The 17,962-nt window shown below is 36.4% G+C and overlaps 1 protein-coding gene across 3 annotated transcripts in view; it reads right to left on the bottom strand.

Moving 5' to 3' along the window:
• LOC149575471 (serine/threonine-protein kinase BSK1-like) overlaps positions 1–17,962 on the bottom strand; it is a 99,301-nt gene that overhangs the window by 47,771 nt on the left and 33,568 nt on the right. For 2 of the 3 annotated variants that reach the window (XM_089812227.1, XM_089812229.1), the window contains exon 3: positions 4,233–4,346. The exons of the other annotated variant lie outside the window; for it this stretch is intronic. In XM_089812227.1, the coding sequence (XP_089668353.1) occupies positions 4,233–4,346 (114 nt within the window). The remainder of the gene's footprint in view (positions 1–4,232; positions 4,347–17,962) is intronic. 3 annotated transcript variants of the gene reach the window in all.

Here is a 17,962-nt window from a genome sequence, read left to right as displayed (position 1 = left end):
GTGGTGATGCATTATTCTCTGAGAAGTTTGAGGTGCAAGACCTCATTGTCCAAGCTCTACAAGTAGGTGAAGCCACCCTCTGCGAGTAGGCAAGGTGGTAATGCACTCTTCTCTAGGAGAAGTTTGAGGTCTAGGACCTTTTCCATCCTCTACAAGTAGGCATGACAAATCCACCCATTGCGAGTAGGTATGGTGGATGTCATGGAAGAAATTTCATGTTTGTGCATGTTCACCCTCTAAGAGTAGCCATGCTACACATCATGACGAAATCACATTGAGTAATTCCATTATGAGCACTTGTGGTCATTTGCTTTTGAATTCATGAGAACAGACATCATGGAGCCACCCTCTGAGACTAGCCAAGTTAGACATTGTAACTCTAAAGTTATCGAGAAGGATTCCTCCTAGTTATGTTAAGTTTGTAGTTGCAGTTGGATTGATTCGATCATGCGATATATTCTTGATGGAAAATCATCATTAAATAACTATTCTTATATATATTATACATATGGTTATTTATATTATTAATTTATTAACTAATCATTATTAACCATAGAGACATGTCTCTTCATGAGACATGTCTTCTCTCATATTTATGAGTCTTCAAATCTGCATTTGGAATATATCAATTACAATGGCAATGTTAGTACATTTGCAAAAAATGATCCATGTTACTCAACAACTAAGAGGGAGTATTAACGTTATTGTAGTTATGGTTGGATTCCTTCAAACCGACATAGTTAACATAAAGGTTGTAATAAAAATATTTATTGTGATACAATAGTTATATTGATTATTGTGATACAATACAATAATTATAACAATATTTAATTATTAGATTATTTTATTATATGATATTATAATTATATTATAATATACAATTATTATCAAGGTGGCACAAGTACACACACCTAGACCCATGGTACATGTACCGGGTACTTGGCTGGGTACACACATTGCAGCCAGAAACACCATGTCAGCTCACAAATTTGTCCCTTTGCAAAATGTTAAAAAACTGCCACGTAGATTAAGATGTCTGATTTTTGTTTCAATTTTTCATTTGCATATCAGCTTGCTGTTTATCTAGCTTAATTCAATATGTAATCTGTTTGAAACTTCAATATAATATTGATTAATAGTAAAATACTAAACTTTTCTGATTTTCACTGTTCAAGTTAGAACTAGAAGTTTATCATTAAAAAGTATGTCATTATATGATTTATGATATTCTTGTCCATATTTTGCTATGCATCTAAAGTTTAAAAATTCAGCATATATATTATGACTCAGGACTCATATTTTCAGAACTCTTGTTTTGAAAGCTCGGCATGATGACTCATGACCCATATTTTCAGATATTCTATAAAATATCAAAATTATATTAAAAAAAACTAGACATACCCACGTGCCCCCATTCCTTATTTTGAAAAACAGTTATACCCACACTCATACTCATATCCAAAGTACCCAAGTAACCCAGTACCCATGCAACCTTGATTATCATATTATTATATAATAATAATAAAATAATTATCATATTATATTGTAGCGGGGCGGGGCAACTTTATCATAATATTTAATTAATTGGGGGACCAAACTTTGGAAGGCTGGTGTCCCTTTGTGAATCCCATTTGATTTGTTCAAAAGAAGATTAATATTCCTGTCTTGATTATAGAGGGAATGAAAAATACAATCTGCCTTATTAAGCAGATGCAGTGGTTGGGGGTGACAATCGGATTGTCTATAATTGGGAGCACAAATCATTGCCCGTGGTAAACAAGCAGGAAAAGTCAACATCTCCAAGTCTGGTCTATAAAAGCTTCAAAGGTCCAATACAATAATAATGATCCATATTTATTGTGACAGAGATGAATCTCTTGCAAGCCCTTCAACACATCAATAATTTGAAGAACCACGATTTTTACTTGCCAAAGTCTTTATTACCTATCATACCACATCCTTTACTACCTGCATGGCCTAGAGAGCTTGGGCATGCTCAATGAGAAATATTCCTAATCATAATGGGAACACAAAAATAAAATAGTTATATCTAAAGTGAGTAAAAAAAGATGCATAAACAACCCAAAAGAAATGTAGGAACAAGATCAACATGTATCTCCCATTATACCAAAGATAAGATGAGATAAGATAAAATTATTAATGTCCAACAAAAACAAAAGGTCTATGGGACTGAGAGTTTACAACTAGATAGCTGACAACAGCAAGAGCACCAAACAGTGTCCAAGAAAAGCAAATAACAAGAACCAAGAAGAGAAGGGCCAAGGAAAGACTAAGAGTCTTTTCTTGGTAAAAAGAAATCAGTCACAGAAGGATAAGACTGTGAGCAAGGAGGAGGCCAGTACTGTCTCTGTGTACTTGTAGAAGGGTGTCGCCGATGCAAGAAACCATTGCAGGGTTTGATAGATCTTGAATGGTTAGTAGAATTGGTAGAACTAGATAGTCTTTTCATACCGAGAAAAGGAGATAAAGGTGTGAAAAAGGCAGTAAAAAGCTGAGCAAAGGTATACCGGTAAGGAAGTAGTGACTATAAAGTATTGTCACGAAGCAAAGTAGCCTCCTAAAGATAAAGCACTAGACACCGCTAGTCAGAATAGTTGAAAAAGGTTGAAAGAGAAGAACAGTCTTGGAACAAACAATAGAATCTCCCTCTTATCTCATAAAAGATAGGGCAATGGAAAATAAAGTGAGTCTCCATCTCGACCTTAGCAAGATTACACGACTTATAGATATGCTCACCTCTATGATGATCAATCTAAGCACAAAGACAGTGAGAACCAAATCTGAAAGACCCCAAAAAGATACGCAGGGCATAACACCACTGACGAGCTAAGTAACTAGGATGAACAATAATCCCATTACTGATCTCCGAAAAGTGCTCCGCATAAAAGGCCATCCTTGGCCATAAGCAACCCTAAGGATTAGTCCATGTTGTGGTAATATACTATCTGTAGATATCAAGTCTGACATGCTCATTTAACTCCTGTCGAGATGGGAGGAGATGAGCAAGGGCATTCAATGAGAACTGATAAGAAGGGAGACAATCAATATCAATCTCTATCGAGCTTAGTAGAGAAGATGCCTGAGCATACCAGCAATGAGCATGAGAGCTAGTATCTGAACTCGCAATAGCAACAGAAGAAGAATATGCTAGGTAGGACTATCTATCATGATCACCAGCCAAGTTCACAAAACCATGTAGGTGATGAAGAAACCAGATCAAATTGAATATGGTTGCAAGACTGAAGCGATGAGCACCAAACTCAGCAAAGATGATACTATGAGGAGTGAACTTGTGACATCTACTGATGCTGCGTAACAACAATGTCTGAACCCACCCAATCGAGGCCCAGTTAGATCCAAAGAGAGAAGGCCCCCAAACCACTGAGCCATAAAGAACAGTTGGCCAAACAAGAGAGTCCAAGAGGGATAACTTAGATGAGGTATCCTAAAAATGGTGTTTGAAAAGAGAAGGAAATAAAAAATGTGCAGCACTATAGAAATCTTACAAAAAAGCTGCCAACAATGGGGGAATATCTATGGTGACAAGTACTGTGGTGGAGAAATCATAAAATAATCAAAATTAATTCAGGTTCATCCAAAGCAGTAATCTGAATTTTGGATAGCCACATTTCCTGATTTGTGGATGCATTTTTCACAGTGATGAAATCAAAAACCATTGATACCTGTATAACCATAAAATTATTAAGGGATTGCAATTTTTGTCCATGAAACATGCATTTCAGTCATATTGCTCACTTTTGCAGTGTTTTTAAATTTTCCACAAGTTATTTTGCCAAAACAAATCAAATTTCAATTTCCCCAACTCAAAACATTATCAAATTAAATGTTGGTTTAAAAGAAAAAATTAATGTCTTGGTTTTCCAAGTTATTCCTGAGAAAGATTTTTGCTACTATGAGGACAACTATATAAGCATCAATGAGATGCACAATTGTAGTTTTCTTTGCATGCTTCAATATGTTCAGATTTTCATTTTACAGAAGATACATACTGGCTCCATTTACTTATTAGCATTTAAATATAAATTCTATAACCTCTGGTTTATGAACTCAGTTACAGAATCCTAATCATTAGACATTTTAGTTCAATAAAGCTTAAGATGTTATTAAAATGAAAGCACATTGCTCGGTATATTAATACAGCTGGTTTTTTCTGTTACTCTATCACTTTAAACAAATGAGGATATACATACTCGATTATACCACAGTATAGCAACTCCAAAATCTTTATCTTGGAAAGCCAGATCACCGTGCTTTCTTGTATTTAGTATGTTCTGCATATCAACTGTCCATCCCCTGAAAGATAGCTGTACACAGAGGACTGGAAACACTTCAGAAGGATGTAATAAAGAAAATCATCCACATTGGAGAAGTTTGTAGGACTCGCTAAGCTTAAAAAATAAATAAAAGTATATTTATAAAACCACCAAAGTGTACAATTGCAATCTTGAAAACAAAGAGAAGAAACTTGCATCATAAAATTGACTAATGCCTTAAAATTACATATTTCTAGGCAAATACACATGCAGTTTAGTAAAACAATAAATTCCGGTCAAACTACAGACCAAGCAACACATGCCAGTCAGATATTGATACCACCATTGATACTACCATAAGGCATGTAATATCACACACAATGTTGTTAGACATAGACACTAGAGATAATAAATATAGTAAGTATGCAAATCACAAAATGCTTATTACAATGATGTTAGCGGCATTATCATCCAAAAGTAGTAGAATTTGACATCAAAAGATCTCTCCACCAATAACTTACAAAGTGATATTAAAGAAGGATATCTTGTTAAGGTCATCAAGTCACCCCATGACCCCAAAATGGAATGATCATGTATTAAGAAAACTTTGAAGAAGATAGAATTCAAGATAAAATCACAGTTCAAGAGTGTTTTAAAACAATAACGTAAAATCACAAGCCCAATTTTTTTCCACTTTTTCAAAAAATTGCTCTTCCCTTGTCCACTGACCGTAAAATCTTGTTTATATAATTTTCTAATTTGTTCAATGGTTTCCTTTCACTGTATTTTTTGTTTGCAATTTTTAGTTTTTGTTATTGCATTTTAAATAAAATATGCTCTTAACAGTAATGTACTTTCCAACTTTCAAACTGAAATTATTGCAGGGAATAAAATACAATCGTATACATTCATTAAATGTACAATATGATAAACCACTGATGTAAAGAAACAATATGCAGATATAAACCCTTGAATATTTAATATTTGAGATGCAATAGTGAATGCTATAGTTCTGAGATAAAGATCAGTCCAAAGATATTTACATGTTATTTTTCTGAGCTATGAAATGGTGCAGTCTATCCATGCAATAGCAAGGTAGAGCAAAGTCCTAGCTTCCTTGCTTATTTTACACAGTGGCATTTAAGTCATGCACCCGGTCAAACAATGATTTGCAGGTTCCAGCACGTGCCTATTAGTGTATTCGTGCATGTAAATGCTAAAGTCAACCTAAAAGAATGGTTCATATTGCTGCCATTGAAGCTCCGATCACAGGCAACTTTGAACATCCCCACCAAGAATGATTGGCTAATATTGCTGCCTTTGAAGCTCAGGTCACAGGCTAATCCCAACGTACCAACTGGGAATGAATCCAGACCTGCATATGAGCATTCACTACACCCAATGTGCCCACGATTTAATGAATGAAGGTGTCCCTTATGCATGTTGGACTGTTGTCATTGATGTCAAAGAGCATTTCATTGCATATTTGAAGGAGCTTAGCTTGTGCTAAATTTACAGCACTACCATTGAGATGCCATCAAGCATGAAGGAGATAAATTGCATTTTTAGTTTTGGGTTCAATATTGCAAAATATTATTTTTCTTGTTGTGACCAACCCCTCTCTTGGAGCCAAACCAATTATGGAAAGTAAAAATGCATTGAAATCTAAGTCACCAGTATGGGTACAAGCATGGACGGAAATGAGAACCAGATACATGGGTACAGGCAATTTTATTTATTATATATATTAAACAAATGTACAGAATAGTAGAACTAAATACATTGAATAGCATGATACTTCATCATTGATCATTGCCAAATGCCAAAATGGTAGAAATTAAGATAATATTTTATGGCACCCGATAATTGATAGCTAAGTATTTAATATTTATCTTTATCAATTGGTATTTAATAGTGATAATTTTAGTTGTCTAAGTTCTTGATTTTGGTATCCACTCCTAGAGCCCATCCACTACCAGACCCCCACATTGTGAACAAATTTCTTATATAACAAGAGATTCCACCAACTAGTGGGGATTTGGGAGTGAAGGTGGCCTTGCAGGGCAGCAATGATATGCATGAAAATTAGGGGCTTATGATCCTCAAATCAAATCAATGCTATGTTGAATGGATGTAAATTGGAGGCAACATTTTAGGTTAGTCAAAAAACATATGAATGTGCATCAATGCTAACCCAAATAGTTGAAGAAGGCAAATTCCCTGTGCTGTCTTCTAGTGGTCACTAGAAAGCACAAAGCGATGATTAGAAGTTGACTTCCACTGGTTTTAGTGCTTCATTTCTTGATGAAAACGTGGAGAAGCAAGTCTGTGTACTTTCTCTAAATTGTGTACTAGCTCAAGCTAATTTTATTCCCATCAGCACATACTTCAGATGTTAAAAGGAATGTCTCAAAAAACTGATAATTCAAATGGTATAAATTTTTAGATGTTACAAGTAATGTCCCACAAAATGGATAATTCAAATGGTATAAATTTTCAGATGTTACAAGTAATGTCCCACAAAATGGATAATTCAAATGGTATATATTCTCAGATATTACAAATCGCAGAATCACAGATGAATAGAATATGTAATGTAAGAACTAAAAGAGATGAACCAAACAATGTGCATATGCCATATCTTGCAATTTGCAATAACAGGAAAAATAGAGTTGTTCACACACAGTGATATAACAGAAGCATCAATTGTTTACAACAACCATATCGCAAGAGCAGGATGAGAAAATAGAGTGAAGAGAACAAAATAAGGGGGCATTTTATGTAAAACAAAGTCAAAAATAAAATAAAAAAATTGTTACTTTTTGGCTTCGCATACTCTCGGGTATGCTTGGCATAATAGTCTCCTGGATACCTACCCAGGCATAACCCCAAGCAAACCCATACCTGCGTGTACCTAGCACAGTTTTAACTTTTGGGACACCTTAAGGGCAATGCCCAGTAACTAAGATTTCAATATTATTTCAAGAGGGCAGAACCCTAAAGAGTTGCTAAGTTTGGGTGCTGCAAATAAATTAAATTAAATTCTTCTGCTTATGACCAACCCCCCTAGGTTTAAACATCCACTTTAAGCAAGCAAATAAGATTTAAATAAAATATTTAAATCAGAAGTTGGCCGACCAGCATTGTGGATTGCATCCCCTGTAGGGGCACATTTGCATGTATGAAAAAACAATCATTAGGGATTTCTTTGATCAAGCATTCATTGAATATTATTCTCATCTAGAACAGATTTAGAGTAGACATTATCATCAAAAATTATTGAAGATATGAGTAGACTTTAAGGTGAATTATTGCATAAAATATTGAAGATCATGAGCAGCTTTTAAGATGATTTATTGCAAACCTATTAGCAAATATATTGAAGAATATAAGCAGCTTTTAAGAGTGTAATGTCCCCTTTTTGGGACATCAGGAAATTTAAAGACATACTCGTATAATATTAAAATTGGCTATGAGAGCATGAATTAAAACTATAATAGGTCAATTTAATATTATAAAGTGGGCTAAACGTGACAAGGAGGGATAAGACGAAAGGACAGGAAGGGAGTCGAAGAGTCACAGCTTTGAGGATTAAAAAGAGAGAGACTCATTCATTCGGATATATGTTTGGTTTATGATTCAGACTTCAATTTCTCTCTTGCACGAGTTATTTGGAAAGCTTCAGGTTTCATCCAGCATGAGGACATAAACCCTCGTGCTGGTAGGCAGTGGACGCAAACCCATTGTCCATGGAAACATCACATTAGGTGCCTCACATGTGCTTACAGGTTCTTTCATAGTATTCCAATCTAACTGTAAAACTGTGTTTAAGATTAGATCTTTGAATGCAAGTTGTTGTATTGCTGTTGTATAATGTAATAACATATGTTTATGTTCTAAGAATTATCGAGGTAAAAATCGAGTAAATATCTATTGGAGATATTTCAATGGTATCAAAGCCATTTATCCTGCCAACCTGTGAAGTCAAGAAATTGAAGTGTTTACAGTCTTAAAATATTTTATCTGGTCTCATAGGATATTAATTTTCTAGTCATCTAGACGTAGGAAGGCAAATCTGTGGTTTGTTCATGATTGGTTGGGAATGACAAAACTTTCATAGTTTGGCTTTTTATTTTGAAGTTGGGGAGAAAATTTTCAAGCACTCAATAAAATTTGAAAACATTATTGGGTAAATGTAAAATGGTATGGCAATGAAACTCACCTGGTAAACTAATATAGAGGAAATGACCTAGTTGCCACCCATTTTTGTATTACCGCCACCACCATAGATGGACTACTGGCAAAGTACTCTCCAAGTTACAAAAATTGGCCAAGTTTTATGGCTTGGAAAGTTTTTATGACTTTTACTAGCACCATAAACTTGCATAATTTTTGGCAAGAGCTTGTCGTTTACTTGTTGAGTTTTTCTTATAAACTCGGTCTTAGTTGTATAACAGCAATTAAAGGCAAAAATTGGCGCAAATCAATTTCATTTGTCATTTCTTCAGCAAAAACTCTTCCAAACACTTGCAAATTGATTTTGATCGATATGTAGCAAACTTGAGGCGGGTTTGAAGCAAATTTGCAACGGGTTTGGAGCAGGGTTTGAAGCCAAAGAAGGTTCTAGAAATTTACCCCCAACTCTTGAGACCGACCAACCCTAAATTATTTTATTTTTCAGATTTTATTACATTAGAGTCGGCTCAAAACAATTTCAAATTTTACTTTCAAGTAGTCCAACTTCCAAAGACCATAACTTTTTAACCGTAGCTCTGATTGGCTATTATCACCACTTTTTGAACACGGTAGCTCCTAATCTACAACACCTCGATCGTGTAGGCGTCATCAGTTGGAGTTCAGCCTTGTTTTGGAGCCTCTGAGGCCTTCAAAATTGAGATCAAAGATTTTGTACCAAAAATCCTCAATAACTTCACCAATACGGATGATATGGCAATGAAACTAAATTGGCAGGCTGATATATCTAAGATGAACCTCCACCTATGAAATCTAAACATTCTAAGCTCGTACAACCAACTTATTAAAATTGGTAAGTTTCCACTAATAGCAACTCTGGACTGAAACAACCCTTATTGAAAAAGGTAGAAACAAAAATATTTTTGAGCGATGCAAGATTTTCCTTACACCCAAGATACTCCTACATCAAACACCTGGGGTAATTTGAGAATTGGCCCCATCACTTTTCAAATGTTCAAAAGGGAAACTAAGATGATTAACCTCCTCCCTTATCAACCATGATAAATCTTCTATAGGTCTTCCTTTCCATTTGACCAGATATTCTTCATATGTCATGTTTCTTATGCTTCTGCCAACACAACTATCTAATATATCTTTAAACTCTTTTGTGGCTGAAGTAGATGGTAGAATACTATATTGTGCTTTTATGACCACATGTTCAAGACCTCCATGATACTTTCTCAAATCAAAAATGTTAAATACTAGTGAAATATTCAATTCAATGGGCAACTCTGCTTCATAGGCATTTCCTAAATCATGCTTCTTCAATATCTTACATAGTCCAAACTTCTTCATGTTCAACTTATTATATGTTCCTACCAGAAATTGTTGCTTTCTCAAATGAACCATGACTTCATCTCCAACCTGAAATTTGTTATGCTTCCTTTTCTCATCTTTTTTAGCCTAGTACTGTGTATTCAATTTGGTAATGTGTTTCCTCACCTCGTGAATGTTCTTCAAGTGTTCTACAAAATCCTCAACTTCATCATTACGTATCTTTCCTTTACCAAACTTCCTTAATTCAGAACCATTTATAACCCTACTTCTATACACTATCTGGAATAATGATTTACTAGTGCTCTTTTTGACAAAATTATTATATGCAAATTCTACTTGTGGTAAAATCAAATCCCATCTCGTTGGCTTATCCCTAACCAAACATCTCAACAAATTCCATAAACTCTTGGTCACCTCCTCTGTCTATCCATCAGTCTGTGGATGATGTGATGAGTTGATCTTCAAATCTGTCTTTAACTTCTTCCACAATGTGTGTCAAAAATACCCAACAAACTTGTCTAAATCTAAAACTATGCTCTTTGGTAAACCATGTAGTCTCAACACTTCTTTGAAAAATAATTTTGCAACATGAACATCATTAGTCTTCTTGTAGGGAATGAAATGTGTCATCTTTGAAAACATGTCAACCACCACAAAAATTGAATCGGGTGCTCGCTAATCCTTGGTAAACCAAGAACAAAATCCATGTTGATATCCTCACATAGCTTCTTTGGTACAAGTAACGGCTGATATAACCTTGTATTTTGCTTTGATCCTTTTGCCATCTAACATATTCTGCAACTCTACAAATTTTTTGGCATCTTGTTGCAATTGTGGCTAGTAATAATAGTCACTAACCAGAGCAACTATTTTATCTCGACCAAAATGTCCAGTCAACCCTCCACTATGTTTCTCCTTGACGAGATTCACCCTCGTAGAACTCCTTGGAATGCAAATTGACTTCCTCTAAATAGCATACCATCGTAGATGATGAAATCCAACCACTTGGTTCTGTTTAGAGTAACAAGTTCTGTATAAGCTTTCCAAGCTTCATCAAAATTGGGGTCTGCAACTTTGTCAACAAAATTGGACTCCTGCTAAGAGCATCAGTAACCTGGTTAGACTTCTCACTCCTGTGTTTCAAAACAAATGTATAACTCTACAAAAACTAAACCCATTTCAAATGTCTCTAATTTAACTTTCCTTGACTATTCAAATATTGCAAAGGCTAATGATCAGTATATTTAACAAACTCCTTAGGAAGAAGATAATGTCTCCACTTCTTCAATGCCTAAACTATAGCGTAAAATTCTTGATCATAAACAGAATATTTTCTTTTGGCATCATTTAACTTTTCATTGAAGTAAGCAACAGGTCTACCTTCTTGGCTCAAAAAAACTCCTATTGAAGTACCACTATCATCACAATCTACTTTAAACACCTTCTTAAAATATGGAAGTGCTAAACAGGTTGTTTTGTAATTTTATGTTTTAACAGTTTAAATACCTTATATTTTCATGTAGTCTACTTAAACAATTTCTATCCCTTCTTATTGTTTCAATCAAGGGTCCACAAACACAGATAAAATCTCTGATAAAGTTTTTGTAAAAGCTAGCCAAACCATGAAAAGATCTTACCTCAATAACACTTCTTGGAGTTGGCCATTAGCCAATACCCTTCACCAATTATGGGTCCACTTTTAGACCTTCTGCTGAGACTAGAAATTCTCAATATAGTAACTCCTTCACAAAGCTGCACTTCCTCAAATTAATCAACAATTTCTCTTCCCTTAACTTCTCAAACACCCTACATATATGCATTATATGCTCCTCCAATGTCCTACTGAAGATCAAAATATCATCTAGGTAAACAATGACAAACTTAAATGTCAAGAGGTATCCACAATCCGTCATAGTATTGAGATGCATTTCTAGATTTGATTGTGTGCCAATTTTTGTATCAACATCTCAAATCATACTTATTGATCAATCATCAGAATGAGAATAGTTGGAGGAGAAGAATGAGTGTTATTTGAAACATTTTTCTCCTCCAACTATTCTCATATTGGTGATGGATCACTAAGAGTGATTTGACATGTTGATCTAAAAATTGGTAAACAATCAAATCCAAAAAAGCATCTCAATACTATGACAAACTTACCCAAACATTCTTTCAGCGCTTCATTCATGAGCTTCATGGAAGTGCTTGGTGCTTGGAACAAGCTCCATCCCCTTAGTTCATCATCATCTAAGAGGAACTCGAGTACATACTCCATCCGCTCAATTAAACACAATTGACCAAACTCCAAGAAGGCAGATAACTTGTTCTTTGTGCATTCAAACTTGAGGCTCACAACACACAAAAGATACTTACCAAAATGGGGAGGCAAAGCATTGGGATGTTGAAGAAGAGTCTGCGGAGTTGGAAGCACACTTTCATGCACTTGCAATTGATGATGGCAATCATGATATACTTAACAATGTTGAGGCCAATCCTAAGATTGGGCCTAAGGCTGCTAGTACTAATGCTAGTGGCACTATTTGTGCTTCTAATCTGCAACAGCAGAATGATGATGCTTTATTTGATGATATGTGACTGACTTTGCTGAGAAACTATAGTCGGTCAGAATTCAAGGAAGTATCAATTAGCAGAATATATGTGTATGTGTGTTCATGTATATCAATTCACCATGTGAAGTGATATACATTCACACACATACACAATGACATGATCTACTATGCTATAAAACTCTTTGAGATTTTTCCTTGAAATCAATCTGATCGAATCAAGTATGAATATTTGATTATCTTTCTCTTAAAATCAGGTTGCAAATTCTTGATTATTTTGATCCTTAATGCATTTATATGGATCAAGAAGATGATCCTATTTTCTTATCAGATTGGGGGAGAGTGGGGGGTGCTAAATGATTATCTTATTGCACATTAACATGCCTGATAATCATAGGGCTTACTAGTTTACTTGATGTATGCTCACATCTGATCAAAGAGTTTCATTTGAATTAGTTAAGTTTAGACATTGTGTCTCTTCAATGAGACTCTTCACCGAACTGTCATGTCTGTTCGTGGTTAACCCCTTGAGTATTATATTTATGTTGACCAATTGTAAGAGGAAAGACATCAAAATTGATAAATGATTCTACCCCTGCAGATCAGGACATCAAGCCCAGTGATTGAATTGTATTCAGACTTAACTCACAGATTTCAGTATTGATTTGATTCATATCCATTATGTTCTGATTATCACCTGCAAGATAAATATAGATTACTATTCCCTAAATCTGCAAATAATCATTTCCATTACAGTCTTATCATAAGTTTAATTAACACAAAAATGGTATCAGAGCCTTGGTAAAAGAAGATCAAATTAAATTTGAGATATTAGGCTATTGTATACTAACATGTCATTCAATATAACTACAGAGAACTTCAATGGGTCACAAAGGATAAACATTGAGACCACAGATTATATATCCTATAATGTAGAAGATATATTAAGATTTTAGATTATAAAATATATAACAGAGATATACACAATGCAGACATTATAATAAACATTGAAGATTGCAAAGATCGGACTTTTGTGAATGGTTGTATAACGATTCCTATTGATGATTATTGCTAAAAGAGGGAAATCTTATGGCTTTCTGGTTATTGAAGAAGCTGTGTGATCTATATTACTTTGTTATTTTGTTTGAACTCCTCTACTGAATATTACTTGGGAGAAGAAAAAATGGTATTTCTGACAGTGACTATTGATTGGTTTGGACAAAAGTGCCAACAACCTTATTCTTGATTGGCATGACTGGCAAACAGATATTTCTTGTCAGCAGGGAGCTGCATCTTTTGATCACTCCAAGTAAAGATATTCTTCTGCAAAATTTGAATTTTAACTCTGAGTCATGCACTAGCATCCCCGGGATTGAAGAGGTGCAAGAGGCCCTTGCCATCCTGCTGGAAATGATGTTGGAGGTAGAGGACAAGCATCTTTCCTTAAAATGTGCAACTATTTCTAATAGACAAGGGTGGACATTTTTGCTCTCACATTTCATCCATTAGCTAAGAAAGGTTTTGGCTGTTGCTGCTCAAATAAACGTTGCCTTGATTTGTCAAAATGGGTTGATGAAATAGATGGCTTGCCAGTGAGAGGCCATCATGGTGGGCATGAAGTGCAGAGCATGGACATGAAGATAAATGTTGATGTTATATGGAGCCTCATCATGAAGGATGAAGGTAATAATGATCTTTATACTGGCAGTTTGGGGAGCTCATACTTGAAGGCTCTCTTCCTGAGAAGACTGTAGTTGTAATCAGATAATCTTAAAATTGAGTATTTGGGATCTTTATCATTGCTTATATCATAAGAGCCATACTGAACATAAAATTGTCATGAATCCATACATTTGATTGTGAGGGGGAGTTGAATCCCATCACTGGTACGCATTAGCAATGCTCGACACTTTTGTGTGACAGGAAGTTTCTTGCTAACTGAGTTTAATGCTAGGCTAAGCAGAGCCCCTGATGTTTAAATGATTCTTTGTAAAAGAGTCAATTTGAGTATGGGTTGGAAAGTTTGATCATTCCATGCCAGTCATTTGCAATACATTCCATACATGAATATTATCTGTTTGAAGAGGTTGACTTCTTATCAATATCTCCATGATGATTAAAAGTCTTGTGAAATCCGATAATAAGGAATGCATAAGAAATAACATCTTCGCGAAGTATGACTGAGAAACCGCCACCAGTTAAGTCAACATGAATTGCTGGATTTGATAGAGGCGCAAACAATATAAAATGAACCTTACAAACATTGTTGACATTGCAAAGAGGACTTTTTGACAAACAACTACTTCTAAGGATCATGTTGAGCTCACATAAGACTGCTTTAAAGCCAAGCTAGAGCCACTGAGCTCAGACCTCATAGTAGTGCAATATAGTGTTGCAGTCATAAATTTCAAACCTTAACACTACAAGCTGTAGTACAACACAGTGTTGGAAGAAACCTTAAATCTCATACATGAAATCGCTGGTTATGCTCGCATGGTAGTAGACCTCTAATCTTGTGAATGATAGATTTGATGGTGTAGAGGATTAGATTTGCTATATTTTATGTCTGCAGAGATACCTTATAAGCCATCACAAGAGTTGATGCACATTCAGTATTTGGGAATATATATTGATTGTATTTAAGAGGTTCGCACTGCCACGTCATGTTGGAAATCACAACCTATGTTGTTTGTGTCTCAAATGTAACTACCGAATAATAAGCGATGACTCTATGTTGGAGTTTGGAAGAGACTGAACACTATGAATAACCTTCCACATTTAAGTGTTGTACAAGCATGTAAGGCGCAATGAATCTACAATGGGTAGATCTCAGTTGAATCCAAAATGAATGCAAAGGACAAACTGTATAGAACTGTTCACCATGGCTACTATGAGAATATCACATCAAAGGTGAAGCTGCAAGTTATTTGAAGGACTACAAGCAATGGCTTGTTGTGGAACGAATTATTTCTGCTGAATCCAAGAAGGCATCCAGCAAGAGATCAAATTTATCTAATCCATTTTTCATATAAGGTCAGAATGAAGAGATTGAGGTGTTATTCTCACAAGTTGTTTTATCCTTATTTAAAGGAACAATAATTGCATTCTTGGATCAATATATCTCCCATGGTTGAGATCATGTAAGCATAGTAAGCTTCTATGACAAAGTGAGTAACTAAAGCATCTACTTAAGTTGACATCATAGGATCTTGGACATTTTGCTTCAGAAGGAGCAGCGTAGAGGACCTCACTTCAAGGACCTTGGTCCAAAAGGAGTAGACTATAAAGAGATAGATTCTTGTGTGATCAAGAAATGGTTGTAGTCAAAGGACTATGATTCATTAGATGAAGTGAAAGGCCTTTATGTGAATGCATAAAATGTTTACCATACAGGGTAAACAGTTTATTAATGCATTCGGACAATAGACAAGAACATGCAACACAAAAGTATTTATTATTCGCATGTATTTAGAAGATACTACAATATTTGATGTGATTGATTACAATGATGATTCCAAAATACATTTCAAATGGTATACATATACCTTTCCAAAGGGGTGACTCAACCGTCACGCGCCCGTTCGGATACTATTCTACCAGTCAGCTACAATATAGATTTTATCGACAACGTCATCCCCCCCAAAAGAAAAGTCGTCTTTGGATGACAATACAAGAAAACTCAAAAATAACAACTAATTACATTAATGCACAAATACTAAACTGAATGATGTGTCCCTGAGTGCATACACCGGCTTCGTCGCAGCTGATACACTTGCTTAGTATGGACCTATAAATCAGCTCTGATCTAGGAGTTCTCTTCCACTACCTCCTTTAGCATCATCGTGACCTCTTGGCATTCAGCCTCTTTCTGGTGATGGGCTGACTTTGTTGATTCCTTCTCCTATAGCAGCAAGTTGCTATACTGCCTCCTGCTCCCCTTGTACGCCTCCCTCGAGCTATGCTAATAATGTTGTCCACTCTGTTTTCCATGCAATCTGTTGGGTGGCAAGTCAGTTGGCCATCTCCTCCTAAGCCTTTTCTATGGCCTCTCGAGCTTCTTGCGTAGCCTCTACCCATCGTCTCTCTCTAAGTACCAACTCTGCCAAGAGCTTGCTTTTCTCTGTGATGTCAATGAGGCATGAATGAATATCCTTTTCCTTTTCCTCTGCTACTGGTATAGGACCCTTCATCCGTATCCTCCTTTCTGCTTTCTTTGATGCCGTTGTACTCTAATCTCCTACCTCTGGCAATGAAGAGACCTCAACAACCTCATTGTTCAACCATATTGCCTCTAACTGTAGGTCTTCTCTCATGGGAGACTGGATGGAAGGGCCTCTGGCAACAAGGGAAAGTAGTCGTCATCCCAGATACTCGCACGACTCGATGAGCTAATCTGTACGGCTGCTGGCACCTGGTGCTCTGCTTCTAGCATGTTCAAATCAGCACCCTGATCTACTACATCATCCAACAGTGTGTCAGCTATCATGACTACTGCATTTGTCCCAATCACCTCTAATCGAACCTACTCCTATGCCCTTCCCTGACTATGTCCTCCCTCTGTAACTATCAACTCTACTACTTGATGTACCTGACCGGGGTAATCCATGCTCCTATGGTACGGGAGTTAGTTCTTCCCTCCCTTCCTCTACTACTGGTATAGGACCCTTCATCCGTATCCTCCTTTCTGCTTTCTCCGATGCCGTTGTACTCTAATCTCCTACCTCTGGCAATGAAGAAACCTCAACAACCTCATTGTTCAACCATATTGCCTCTAACTGTAGGTCTTCTCTCATGGGAGACTGGATGGAAGGGCCTCTGGCAACAGGGGAAAGTAGTCGTCATCCCAGATACTCGCACGACTCGATGAGCTAATCTATACGGCTACTGGCACCTGGTGCTCTGCTTCTAGCATGTTCAAATCAGCACCCTGATCTACTGCATCATCCAACAGTGTGTCAGCTATCATGACTACTGCATTTGTCCCAATCACCTCTAATCGAACCTGCTCCTATGCCCTTCCCTGACTATGTCCTCCCTCTGTAACTATCAACTGTACTACTTGATGTACCTGACCGGGGTAATCCATGCTCCTGTGGTATAGGAGTTAGTTCTTCCTTCCCCTCCTCTAGCTAAACCATTAGCTATGGTTGTGTCTCCGTGTGTGTATCTACCAGTGATGTTGTCCCTCGGCTTCCTAAGGGTTGGGCGGCCACTAGCTGTGAAAATGCTCCTGCTGTTGGCCGTGGTCTAGGATTTAAGGTGACTCGGGTCATCACCACTGGTTGTCTAAATTGGCCGACCCCTAGAATGTGAACATTTTCCATAGTGTGTACATGTGGTGCTGTAAGAGATCGTGTAGTTGTCACTAGTGCAGCCGTCAACTGACACGAAAAGAGAAGTGGGGTTGCTGTAATCACCCCGACTTCCTCGTCGTCTTCCTCCTCATCTTGCTCCACCTCCATTTCCTCTTATTCGTCCTCTTCAAAAGACATTTCCTACCGGCCATTATCCATGTTTCTGGATTCATCTATCTCCTACCGCATCCTCTTCTGACCAACACCTTTTTGC

This window comes from Cupressus sempervirens, chromosome 2 (genome assembly GCF_028749045.1).
Source record: "Cupressus sempervirens isolate cs-2001-9-10 chromosome 2, ASM2874904v1, whole genome shotgun sequence".
NCBI lineage: Eukaryota > Viridiplantae > Streptophyta > Pinopsida > Cupressales > Cupressaceae > Cupressus > Cupressus sempervirens.
Note: the sequence above shows the minus strand (reverse complement) of the source record. Positions and strands in the feature narration are given on the sequence as shown.